The sequence below is a fragment of the Spermophilus citellus genome (genome assembly GCF_964194105.1).
Source record: "Spermophilus citellus genome assembly, chromosome: 6".
In the NCBI taxonomy this organism is placed as follows: domain Eukaryota; kingdom Metazoa; phylum Chordata; class Mammalia; order Rodentia; family Sciuridae; genus Spermophilus; species Spermophilus citellus.
The window spans coordinates 122,619,975-122,634,072 of NC_138187.1; the positions used below are offsets into that span (position 1 = coordinate 122,619,975).

A 14,098-nucleotide genomic window follows, 5' to 3' on the forward strand; every position below is an offset into this window, starting at 1 on the left:
CAAAATACTGCCACCTAGAGAGGCCTAACAGAATACAACTTAAGAGCATGCCTGGGAGACCCACAGCTATGGCTACATGTCACACATTCTGTGGTTCTGTGTTAATGCTCTGTTCTCAGTTACTCAGAGAAGTGAAGGCTCATTTTAAAATAATCATTTTGCACCTAATGTACATAGTTAGTGCCTTCAAGTTCTTAGAGGCAGCCATTCTCATAGGTTAAATAAATAAGCCCCTTAAATAAAAAAAGTATGCTGTTTATCCTTTGCATAAAGCTAACCCTCAGTCCGGACTGAATGATACAAATTCAACTTTATATCATTATTTATAATAACCCCTTACATCTGTTCAGAGTATCACAATTTATATAGAATCCTCATATCTGTCACCTCACTTGATTCCTACAGGTCAACAAGATGGGCATCATTTATATGTAGAAACAGTCACATGATGAATCTTCCAGGGCCTGCTGGTCTCTACAATACCGAGGCAGTGCCAGCATAAAGCATCCTATCCACAGCCAGTAGAGCAAAGTATGATTTCTTCTCTTCACTAGAAGGAACTTCCCGAAACTTAACTATGAGCCTCATTTCTATCTTCACTGTCATACAGGATGGCTGTTTCAGGAGGCCTGTTGTGGCTGACACAGGCAAAGGGACTCTGCCCCAGTCTTCAAAGCCAAGGGACTCTACATTTCCTAAGCCTGTATGTGCTTCACTCTGGCAAGGGGCCACTGTCATTGGAGCTCTGCTGTTAGATGAGCCACCAGGGCTTAGCAATCTCTCCCTCTGCTAAGTAATGCTCTCTGAGGCCTTTCAGAGGCCAAAAAGAATAGGGAGGTGAAAAGAAAAAATTAAACTAGTGGGTAATCAGGGTAGAGGAGAAGGAGGGACTGGGGAGGTATACAGTGGATAACTCTGGGTACTGGAAGAACAAAAAAGAGGTATAGATAGCAAAAATCTTCCCTGTTACTCAGAGCCACTCTTCAATAGCACTGGCCTTTTCCAAGGTGGAGTAAAAGGTTCCCTTTTTTAAAAAGTTCAGGAGGATCAGATAAGAAATTCCCAATGCATTCTACCATATGTAATGCTGAGGGCCATTACCAAGTAGGAAATTTCCTTGCCAGCGTACCCCATGTTAATTTCGCTGTTGACATTGCATGTTAGGTGACCCTGCCCAAGGACGAGGGTGGATCCAGGATTAGGGTGTATCCTGCAGTTTGAGGAAGTATCCCAATCCTTGGGTTTAGGGCGTTCCCGGTTTAAGACAAGGCGTTCCCAGTTTAAGACCTTGGATTTTAGGGAAGTTCGATGTTGAGGATTATTGCTGCTGGAATTAGGGCGTTCCCGCTGCCTAAGCTCCTGTTGAACTCTCGTGAGATTCAGAGAGCATATTTTGGGAAATAAACCTCGTGGAGTAGGTGAATTGGGTGGCAGCAGAACTGGGATTGCCCCAGAACGTGTGTGGAGGCCGGTGTGAGTTCGGGAATAAAGAATTGCTGTTTGAATCTACAAAGCTGTGTGGTGGCTCGTGATTCTGTGCCCAGCCAAGACTGCGGCAATGTAAGACTTAAAAAAGGTTCTGAAGTAATTAAAAGGTTTTAAAGTAATTCTTTCCTTGTGTCCTTCCCATTTTTCCAAGTCCCCAAAAACTTCTTAGCCCTTCAAAAAGCCTGCCAAGGCTTCCTCCAACATCCTCATGTACCTTCCCAATCTGTTACAGGGGGTTTATGTGTCTGACCCAGCTTCCAGAACTCAAGGCTCCCTGGCTGCTTCCCAGCCACTGGCTTGGTGCAAGTGCATGTCAGTCTTTGCTTAATCAAATGCTGTGCCTGGCCTACAATAGTTGAGGGTAAGGGAGGCCGCTGTGGGGAGTTCTGATTCAGATTTGTTGGTTTTCCTTTTGGTATTGAGGATTGAACCCAAGGGTGCTGTATCCCCAGCCCTTTTTCTTTTTTGATACAGGGTCTCCCTAAATAGCTCAGACTGGCCTCAAACTTGTGACTGCTGCCTCAGCCTCCAAAGTGGCTGGGATTATAGACATGCACCGCCATGCCCAACTTGCTATAGGGATTTCTAAAATTATAGACCCATGGCAACAAAATGTAACTTTAAAAGAAATATTTTTATTAGTTGTTGATGGATCTTTATTTTATTTATATGCAGTGCTGAGAATTGAACCAAGTGCTTCACACATTCTAGGCAAGTACTCTACCACTGAACCACAACCCCAGCCCCAAATGTAACTTTTAAAGACAGCATTTTAACATTTTCCATTTGTCATCTCTGTATTTTCCACCAGTTATTGGCATCCTTGGGGGCAAACCATGGACCTTGGTTTCATACCTATTTATACTTAATACATTTTTTTCCTGTGTCCTTCCCATTTTCCCTGCACCTCGTTTTCAGTCTTGCATGCTTGTCATTGGCTGCCTGTTAGTCCAGAGGCAGCACACACACAGCGTGTCCTCTGGCTGCTGCATAATGCCATGACAATGAAGAGGACACACTGGGGACCTGATCTTCAGAGGAAAGAAGGCCCTCCTTGCCAGCTGGCCCAGCACCTACCTGACACTCCACATTGCAGTAAAATGCCTGCTTGCATCTTCCACATTTCGACAATCCTTCTTTCCTTAAAAACAGAAAGGGTACTGTAGTGGCAAGAGACACAGAGACGAGAAGCAGCACATTTGATCATGCAATAACAGGGCCATCTGGTCACAATGCAGAGCCAAGATTCACCTTACCTGACTCTCCCCTGGTAAATGGCATTTTCCCAAAGGAGACTGTGACAAGATTCAGCCCCCCTTCTGGAGGCAGTTGGTCAAAGAATACATGCACATTACTGAGCCCTGTCAGCATGAAGGGCACCATCCAAAGAGATGAAGAACCATGCTCTGACTCAGCAACCCTGACCTGGAACCCAGGGACAAACACCACCTATACTGTTACTCAGCTTTGGGGGAAAGTCAAATTATCTTATGTTCTAATTGCCTCATCTACTGAGAAGGCACAGAAATAAACAAATCTTATTGCAGACTTGACCTCATGGAGTGTTGTGGTGCATCTACACTAAACATCATGTGAGGAACAACACTCTATCTTGAGAGAGTGGACAATATAGAAGTAGAATTCAGTGTGTCCTGTGATCCACAGGCTGTCCAGAAAGCTAAGTTTAAAAATAACACAACTTAGCAAGCAGGAGATACATTCTTGAATACAATATGACTGGATCTGATTGGTTTACACACCCACCTTACCGGTGTTCAATTTAATGATTCTGCTTCCTCTTCATAACTAGGTCAATTCAGCCTCTTTCTTGCTATAGTATTTTCCTTCTTTCCCCTAAAGGACAAGAGTGGTGTGGCTTCCCAAATGTTAGACAGTAGTATGTGTGTTGCATGAGATAAGCCAAAGTTCTTTCAAAAACTGTGAAGGCATTAAATTAAACCACATGCTAAAAAAACCAAAAAAAAAAAACACAACAACAAAAAACCAACTTATTTGTAAAGTGGGGAACAGCCACATTACTTAAGTCAGAGCTTCATCTGAAAAGCCTGCTAATTCTCACTGCAGAGAGGCTGACACCATCAGGGCTATTCTTGCTGCTGCAAGGGGTGCTACAACCCTGTACCTCCTTTGCAGCCCAGCAGAGCTGACACCAGGAGAGGGTGCATGCGGGGGACTGAAGTTTTATAATACAGATGTACACATTCCACGCTGCAAGTCCTCCGCTGCTTCTTGTCAGCCAGCGGTAGTCACCACACTCCTCCCACGAATTGAGAAAGTGATCCAAAATTGCTACTGTTGGAACTAAACAGACTGCCTTGCAGCTTCCATAACAGCACTTGGCTTCCAAGAAGCAGACTGAAGAATGTGTGGGAGAAAAACACATCTTAGGGATGAGGCATAAATAAATATTCCAAGTTTATACATCTCAATAGTTCAAAAAGGAGCCCACTAATTTAGGTGAGTGCATTCTCTGGCCCTAAAATACTCAAGGGTATACTGAAGGGATTCAAACTCTGACTCCTGTATCTTTTAATATAAAGGAAATGAGATGCATGGTAGCTGCTTGCTTGCAAGGCAAAAAAGATGAGAAGGTACTCTCAGAAACAACTGGGAAGCGACACTTCAGCATGACACTTCAGCACGAGCACGTGCCAGGTGCTGTGGACTAGGAAGAGGTGCCAAGGGGCTGAAAAGAAAAGATGAGCCAGGCCAGGAAGCTTTCAAAATTCTTTCCAAAAAGAGTTAAGTCAGGAAATGGATAATAGATGGGGAAATGACACCCCCAAAAAATGTCAATCAGAAGAAGTCTTTTATAAATTTTGTTTTTATTTCTGTAGGAAGATAGGTCAGAGAACTTTTTGAGAATTTGGTTGAAGCTATTAAATCCCTCCAACAACTCACCTTCTCCTTCACCGCCGCCCCCCTGCCAAAAAAAAAAAAAAAAAAAAAAACCAGAAAATTTTGTAAAATTTCAAGGACTCATGAGCCACATAAAGCCCTGCTATAGACAACCAAATAGCCTCTGAAACCAAAGTGCTGTAAAAGAATTAGGAAATTATCACATTTTAAAATATATTTACTAGATCTGCAACATACAATAAAAGCAAGAATTATACAGTTCTTCTTGCACAGAAGCCAGTAGTAAGTCAATCTGAAACCAAGGCTTGTTTTCAGCCTCAACATAACATCCCAGGGAGAGAAAAAGCAATGGGGTTCCATGGAGCCAGGAAAGAACTCTAGTGGGATTTCATCAAAATAACCCATCTTCCAAAGGCTGGCCTCAGTGGACCAGCTACCTACCAAGTCCACAAACCACAAACAAGAAAGAGCAGGAGGAAAAGGCTACCTCTTCAGTGCTGGCAATCAGCTACATCTGTGTTCTCACTGTAGATGTGAGAGCTGTGTTCTCACTATGGATCTCAGCCTGGGGCCTGCAGACTGCTGGGGTCTCAGAGACCCTTTCAGGGAATTGGTGAAGTCAAAATACCACCATGACATTACATTCTCCTTTCCCCCACGACCTTGACATTTTGCATTACAGAAGTTTTAAGGTGTTCAGAGGCCTGGAGAATAAAATTTGGGGACCCTTAGCACAAGTGAAAGCGGTGACACAAAGCCAGTTTCACTGAAGAATGTCCCTGATAGCAGTAATAAATATTACTTTTATTTATTTATTTATTTAGGTACTAAGGATTGAACTCAGGGGCATTCGACCACTGTATACATCCCCAGCTGTATTTTGTATTTTATTTAGAGACAGGGTCTCATTGAGTTGCTTAGCACCTTGCTTTTGCTGAGACTGGATTTGAACTCTCGATCCCCTGACTCAGCCTCTCACACCCCTGGGATTACAGATGTGCACCACCATGCCCAGCTGAATATTACTTTTATTAAATCTCCATTACAACTAACCTTCAAGATATGATTAAATGAGTTTTAGTGCTGAATCAAAGAATATCCACATTAAACCAAAAAGGTTATTGAAATAGTCCTCCCTTTCCTGTACATATCCTTGGAAAACTTTGTTTTTACCACATACTTCAATCAAAACAATATCAGACTGAATTCAGAAGGATATCTGAAAATCCAATTGCCTTCTATAAACCCACACATTACAGAGACGTGCAGAAATGTAAAACAACACTACTCTTCTCACTAATTATTTTATTTTGGAAAATATTTTTCATAAAAGAACCTATGGAGCTGCTGGGGTTGTGGCTCAGCGGTAGAGTGCTTGCTTGATGTGCAAGGTGCTGGTTTCGATCCTCAGCACCACATAAAAGTAAGAAAGGTACTGTGTCCAACTATAACTCAAAAAAACAAAAACAAAAACAAAAAGAACCTATGGTAACAGTAATTCATTTTAAAATGAATACAATAATTTTTGTTTTGATTTTAAATATGATAAATATTGATATTTAACCCATATTAACGAAAGCTCTTTGGGATTCTCAATTTTTAAAAGCATACAAGTGGGCTGGGGCTGTAGAACAGTGGCAGAGCACTTGCCTAACATGTGAGGCACTGGGTTCGATTCTTAACACAACATAAAAATAAATAAATAAAATAAAGGCATACTGTCCATCAGCAAATATCAAAAAATAAAAAAATTGAAATTAAAATTAAAAAAAGCATAGAGACCCTGAGATCAGAAAGTTTGAAGACTGCGAATCCAAAGAAGTTATTATGATTCCTATTTTTGAAGTGAAGATGCTAAGGACCGTAAAGATGAAATAACTAACTTGGTCAGCAAGTAGGGAGCAGAAATGAATTCACACATTTTGTTTATCATGTAAAAATAGTCTTCCATGAGGGCAACTGTCCAGGAGAATAGCCTATATGGCACAGAAGTAATCTGGGTGACTGGATAAACTAACAGTAATAACAAAACACAGAAGAGACATTCTTTTCTCTGTTTTGCATAATGTCCCAGCTCCAAAGGTATCCCATCAATGTCACTTCACTTCAGAGATGTAATGAGGTGGGGTGGGGTACGGTGGAGGCAATACAGAATCAGTTTTAAAAATGAGATTTGGGGAGAGAGCATCCCCACAAGAAGGGTGTCTCAACCAAAGGTGATAGAAGGAATCAATTTCACTTGAAACAGACTGGAAGAAACAAAGGACTGGTACATTTTCTATGTAGCAAAGGTGCCTCCCTCTTACCTACCATGGGAAACTAACATGTTCCTAAGGCAAGAACCGGGAGAGTCTAATTTGGATGTGTCCTCTAGAAACCTGGCGATACAACTCTGGGCTCCCCATGAAACTGAAAAAGCCTTGCTTGGCTCTAGGGCCAGTTTTACTACATGCATCTCCCTGAGCCAACTTCCTGCTTCTGTGTTACTTTTCTTAATACACAGCCTCCTGAGCCAGCCTTCATAGGAGAGAAATAGAAAAGTCAAGTTTTGAAAGCTACTGTTACTGATAATACATAAGAATCTACTTTGATCTATTTTGGTTTGGGCACTCTAGATACAGTAGGGTGGGGACTGGGTAGGGATCTCTGTTTGAATTATCCAGACAAGTGCTTCAATTCTTTCCATAGCTAGGGAGAGGCATAAACTCTTTTCAAAAGTCTCATGGCTGAAACTCAAACTAAAATTTGCTGAGCTGGGATCTGCACTGTGAGGGTGTATGTTCTTGGGAGAAAAAGAGAAAGAGCAAGGCTGAGAGTGTCTGACTTGCTGACTGAGGAATTCTAGCCAGAGAGAAACTTCATCTGGGCTATCCATTGTCACAGTAGGAATATACAAGGCATTTGCAATAAACTGGGTGCCTTCAGAAGACACAGTTGAGAAACTCAAAGTTTCAATGTAACCTAATCTGAACTATCCAGGAGGTTTGGGGAAAGGCATTGCCAAACAAAGAAAACAAAATTTCCCTAAAAACAAACTGAAACACCCTAAAAGGGATGGAATTAAAAGAAAAGCACAAGAGTGGATCACTGATTATCTCTCACACAGGTTCTAGGCTTTGGCTGCTGGGGAAGGACCCATCCATTCTGTGGCTGGTCTGTGGGGCTCAGGTGCTGGGCTTCTTAAGCTCCCAGAAGATTCTGATGTGCTCCCAGCACGCACAACCACTAACCCACTGGTAAAGCACTTGAGGGCAGTCTCATGTCCCACACACTATTTCCTGTTGAAGCACTCTGCAAGCAGACCCTCGTCAGAATGACTCTTCTTAAGAACAAAGGCTGGGTGACTTAGGTTGTTCAGCTACCTTGACGACTATATAGGTAAGAATAAAGTGGTCACCACTGTGCCTTCTAATCATGATAGGAAGTATTTTAAGAGTCAGATGTAAGTTTCAAGAAAGAAAGCCTCAGTTTCCTTTCCCCTTCTTCCTATTCCTGCTTCACAATTTTAGGATGGATCTGATGACTTACTCTTCTGACCCCCCTATCTCAAATCCTTTTCCCTTTCTGGTGCTTGAGATGCTATGTGATCATGGGCAAGTTAATAATCCTTTTGAACCTCAGTTTCTCCCACTGTAAATAAAGGTATAGTTTGTACCACGCAAGTTTGCTATGGAGATAAAACAAGAAAATAGAAGCAGAGTGTTTAATACACTGCTGGGACCACCGTAAATATTCAATAAATGTTGAGTATTACTGCACTTTTAATTAGTCTTCTTTGTGCTTTTGTTTTTTTAAAGTAATGTCAATTGCTGAAATACCTTTTAGTGCAATCTCACTCAGACTCAGGGCTAGAGGATTTGTTTCTGAAGCCTTTGTTTTATGGGCAAATGTCTACCCTGCTGTGAATAGAAGGGCTCTTTGAACTTAAGAAATGGTTTTATCCACAAAGGGGGAAAAGAAATGTTACAGAAAATGCAAGTATTTGATTATTAGAGACTGGAACAGAACTTAGAAGACACGCTCCTGTCATTTTCTACTGGAGGAGACACACACAGTGATTAATTTCCTTGCTTTAAAAAATCAGAAGCCATGAAGATCAACAAGTTAAAAATGTAATTAACAACTCCTGCCAGTTAATGCGTTGCCGCAGGTGCTATTGGTCTAGATAAAAAGAATTTGCTTCTATAAGCTCCCTACTTTCTGCTACTGAATGCTTAGTGGGTTTCACCATGAAAGAAAATGATACTGGCATACAGGGGGCTTGCAATAACAATTACTTTTAACTAGCGGTGACAGAAGAAGTGACAAGTATGTTCTGCCGAACAGAGGCAGCCCTAGCCAAATGAAAAAGAGAAAAGGAAAAAAGCCCAACAGCGCAATATAACTTCACCATAGGTTGAAATAAGACAATCAGAAACAAAGTTAGCCTCCCACCCAGCGAGGGTGGTCACAGTAGCAAGGCATGCAGTCTTGTTGCAGAGAAATAAAAATTGGAGGAATTGTGGCAAAACCCTATTATAACCCTGGTCAGGGGACAAGGATAATACTCAGGCTACAGGTTTTTGTGTAACAGTGAAAGATGCTCCAGACATCACTTTAATCCACTATGTACAGTGAAACGGGAACCACGTGCAGCGGGGGGCTTCTTCCCAGAGCTGTGCCGAGCCTCCGCCTCTGTGCTGAGCTTTGTTCTGAGGCTTGTTAAAATTTAGAGCCCGCGTCCTCTAGGGGAGGCAGGAAATATTTAGGACAGTAAGGTAGCAACTAATAGGTTTTCCCAACTATTGGAATTAAAGCTGGGCCTGGTGGTCAGGGCAATGACTGGCCTTGTTATAAAATGATGACATTGATTTAGGATTTGTTTTAATGCAGGCTCTCACCAAGATGAAGTTTACCTTTGTCATAGAAAGAAAATAATTCACAAAGCTTATGGACACAGGACAGAAACACTCAGCCCATGAAACACTGAACATTAAATTACTCTTTTCAGCCACAGGATGACAACTATATCTAAACCCCTCTTGTAGGCCTTATACAATTTCAGAAAGAGTTAAAGCTGGCTTGAACCTACACACTTTTAAATTCTCTTGTTTGCTTCTGGAAATACTCTATGTCTTAACTTTTGTGCAAGATTGGTATGACACTTCTTTGTTACTTTCTTCTTTATTTCTCTTATACCTACTAATAGGTCAAAAGAGACAACTAATGCTTATTTTTAACTCAGTTCTCTCATAAGGCTCTGCTAATAAAAAAAAAATCTACCATTTCTTCCAACAGTACCATAAATCACAAATGTTATGGATTTGGATCAAGTACCAAATTTTAGATCCCCATATGACTGCTGTTGCTCTAACCTGCAAAATAGTCATGTGATTGAATATTAAGGAAAATAGCAAAAGCAAAGTAAGAAAATTTAACTATTTTAAAATAGTTTCAATGAAATTTCTCTCTTCAACACTAGGTCCATAAAATGGAAATAGACCACCATAAAAATATTTTTGTAATCTAATGCTAAATGTGAGTTCCCAGGACATGGTTAGGATCTCTGCAGACAAAAATATTAACTCCTTGCCCCAGAAAGACCTGTTTTGAATCTTATTCACAGGAATATGGGTCTTTTTAATTGCTTAGAAAGGAGTTTTTTAAAGAGTTGACACTCTCAATCACCTTGGTTTTATTTTCCTGAATTCCAATTTGTTTCAAATTACCCCAAATGTAAACTTCACCTTGAGAATTCAAACTTTCCAGGGACATGGCTCAGTGGTACAGCCCTCACCTAGCAAGTGAGCCTTGGTTCAATTCCCAGTACCAAGAAAAAAGAAAAAGAGAGAGAGAACTCCAACTTATCAGATATTATCTGAAAAGATTTAACAGACAAATTTTTCTTTCAATCTTTATCAATTTCATTTGTATGTTGGAATGGAAAACATTTTTTATACTATATAAAACTTTGCTAATGAGGCAGTATGGAGATAATATTAATCGACCACAGCCAAGTAATTTCTATTCAAAAAGATTATATTCCATGTACAACGCACTGTGCTAGGCTCTAGGGAATGCCAGTTTGGCAAAACAGAAGCTATCTGGGAAACCAAGTCCTGCCTACATCAAAGTGGTAAATACAGATCATGAGGCTAAAAGATTCAACACCTGAATGGTCTAAATGACACAGAATGGATGCAGGAAACTCTTCCTGGGAATGGGCTGAGGACACAAAAATAAGGGCAACAACACTTCACAGAGAAGTTTGTGTTCCTTATCTCTGAGTCCCCTCAGAACACAAGGCCTGGAATAACAGGACGGTCAATACATGTAAATAGCAAGCTACTATAAAATAAGTAAAAAGAGTAAATAAATTTTAAAAATTGTGGACCAGAGTGGTTCCTGGAACTTTTATAAGAGATGTGATTTGAACCAGGTCTTCTTGAATATGGACAGACTCAAGTAAGGCCTTACCTGGGAAGAAAGCTGAGAAGGAAGGGAATAATGCAGAGAAAAGCATTCTGTCGCAAATGGACAAGAGGAAAGATGAAGAGCGACATGGCAGCTTTCTTAGCATAGTAGGGTACTGGAAAGACCTCCCAGACTGAGTTTATAGTCTAAGTAAAAAAAAAAAAAAAAAGGTAGCCACAGATAATGCTGGAGGGGTGGGAAGGGCACTCAGAAGGAAGGGCTTGAGTGTCCACATTTTGACTTGAAGCAAACAGAACTCAACAAAAGGTTCTTAGAGTATTTATAAGGCTGCATTTCTAAGAATGAACAAGGTTGTATGTTTAGATAGGTGTTGAAGAAATGAGACTATTCATTTCACAAATATATACTGGGAATACAGAGTTCTGCCTGGCCTCTTGCTAAGTGCTGGGGTTAGGAAGATGAGCAAAAAATCATTGTTCCACTTGTAGCAAAGTGTGATAAAGGAAGTATGTAGGACATACTGTAGGAGCAAAGACCAAGGGAACTAATCTAGCTGCAGAATCAGGATACACTGCTCAGAAAGTGGACTTTGGCAAGGAGGACACAAAGATCAGGAGAGTGCATGTATGTGTGTGCATCATTGTAAGCACTGGGCAGGCGCTGGAGGAGTGAAACCCACACGGCAGAACAAGTCGGACTCAGGTGAGGCTCCCTGATGCTACCATGAAGCTCTATCAATGCCATTCTCTGAAGATTCAGAGAAAGACAAGGATCAGGAGGATTTCTTCCCCATTTCTGTAGCTGGGTGTCTTGTAAAGTCTGAGCAAGTGCTGTAATCAATTAAATATTAGGCGAAATAAGTAAATTGTTTATAAATCCTTACTTTCCTTGTTAATTGGAATGTTTACAATATTGAAAAAAATGCTAAAGATTTTCTTAAAAAATGATGTTTAGAAATGTTTACTGATGTGCATTGGTAAGCTACATTTCACTACCTTTCAAAATATGTCTATGTAGAGCTGCTGCTGGTTTTTTGTTTTGTTTTGTTTTTTGGTACTCGGTGCTTAACCACTGAGCTACATCCCTAGCCCTTTTTACTTTAACACAGTATGTTGCTAAATTGCTGAGGCTGGCCTCGAACTTGAAATCCCCCTGCTTCAGCCTCCTGAGTTGCTGGGATATGTGCTTGGCTGCTCTTTTAACATAATACAGGAATGTTACAACTTCATTAGACTTCAGTATTATCTGATCAAAGCTCTTTTATTTTATGTAAGTCATGAACCAGGGTGTTATGGTTAAGCGTTCTGGTTAATTCCTGACAAATGGATTATCAATTTTCAACTCATTAAAATACTCAACCCCTGAACCTTACTGCCTTCTACACAACATTTTCCAAAATATAAAGTTCAAGGCACTGGGATAAAATAAAGATGAATAAAATCTACTAGGATATAAGGGATTTTCTTTCTCCTCCCCCCACCCATTGTTTCCTAGGGATACAGAACACTGTATGTGCTCCATAAGGATTTTAAAATAATTTTTAAAAAAGAATCCCTTCCCTCAGAGAGTTTATCATTGGTTCATAATTAAATTCCTATTACTACTGAGTTTTTTCTAAGAACATAAACTTATTACTGTGAATAGCAATTGTCAAAATACTGCACATTTGTGGAACTGACAGGTAAGAGATTTTTCAGGTAGCAAATGGGCAAGTGTTTCTTTATAAAAACTTTCCCACATTCAAAATATGAGCCAGCATCCACATCCTGAAGACTCTTTCCTGGTGCTCAAAGATTGAAGAAAGTCCTTCCTATCCAAAAATATTTAATTTTGTCACAAATTTTAATGTAACTCCTGACAAGTGCCAGGATATTAAAAAAAAAAAAAAAAAAAAAAACTTGGGATTTTTATTTGTCTTGGATGGAAACCTGCATCTTGTTGGACAGCCATATTTGTTTTCATGGTTCTCCTCCAAGAGAGGTCCATGTCTGCAAGTCCCAGTGTGAAATTCAACTCTCTAGCAGGCTGTCCTTTCCTCTCCTTCTCTCCTCCACACTAACTCCTATTCCCTGGGCACTTACGGGCTTCATGCATCAAGTGTCCGGGATGATACACAATACTGTCTTAGTTATTATGATAAGCATTCATTTTGGTCTCGATGGACTATTATACCTGACAAAAATAAGCACTTATGAATTCTCAGATCCACTCTTTCCTTTAAGAGCTAACCCAAACTATTTTAATGGTTGCATGCAACATTTCTACTTAGTCATCTGAAACCTTCCACTTCACTACAAAAGTCACCAGATTTTATGTTAATAAATTGGCACAAGGAGTTCCTTACTATTTTAACATTTTTTGATTGAAGATTCTCAGGGACACAGCTGGATTCTAGCGAATGCATGCCCTAAAAAGATAAGTTGTTTCCTGAACCTTCAAGACTTTTTTGTATTATTTTCCTGCTAAATTGCATATTCCTGTCCTTCAGAGCAGTCTTGAAGAGATCTGATTTCCTTCTGTTCTATTGTGTCCCTGTGAACGCCTTTGCAATTGAAAAGGAGGCCACGGAGGGTGGCAGGAACGGAGTCAGCAGAAGTTACACAAAGTGAGCTATGTGGCTTTGTGACTGGATAGAGCGCTAATGAGGCCAAGGTCACCGGTTCAACCCTGAAAAGGCAGGTACTTCAGTCAATTCCTGCTGGAGAACTGCACCCCTAAACTACTGCAGATTTTCTAGAAATCCAAAGATGTGAGAGCTGGGGATGTGGGTGGGAAGGGCACCAGGGACGTACAGAGGCTGAGAATGCAAGTCCCTGAGAGGGGAAGACCTCAGCACACCCAGCTCCCAGCAGTCCCAGAACAGGCCACCTGCTTGGGGGAAGCTGCTGAGCAGCCGGGCTCACTAGAGGAGGGCTGATTTCTGAACTCGGTTAAGTACAATAGGGTGCCTTGTTCTAGGTCCATCTAGTCCCTGGTGATGCGCAGGAATCACACACATATTCAAAGATAGGTACCAAACCCACACGGGGGCTATCTGTGACACGTGCAGGAAATGGAATTCTAAAAATCAGACAGGTCTTGCACATACCTGGTAAAAGCAAGTCTTAAACTAGGGAGTGTGATGGCCTCAACTCCACATCTGAGGTCCAAAAAGAAGGTATAGGAAAGAAGGAGAATGAATTTAGTTATTCATGACTCCAGGAATATAAAGGATGCTTATAATTATCTACTGCCTCCTTGGAAGGCAGAAATAAAGTGATCTAAATTTGTGATTATTTATTTTTATATGCTACCAGAAAAAAGAATAGGGAGATTA

General features: G+C 40.7%; 1 protein-coding gene across 1 annotated transcript in view; it reads right to left on the reverse strand.

Annotated features, from left to right (window-relative positions):
* The window catches only part of SMYD2 (SET and MYND domain containing 2), a 54,264-nt gene that overhangs the window by 33,219 nt on the left and 6,947 nt on the right, over nucleotides 1-14,098 (reverse strand). Inside the window, exon 2 of the mRNA XM_081297705.1 lies at nucleotides 2,566-2,629. Within this exon, the coding sequence (XP_081153831.1) occupies nucleotides 2,566-2,629 (64 nt within the window). The remainder of the gene's footprint in view (nucleotides 1-2,565; nucleotides 2,630-14,098) is intronic.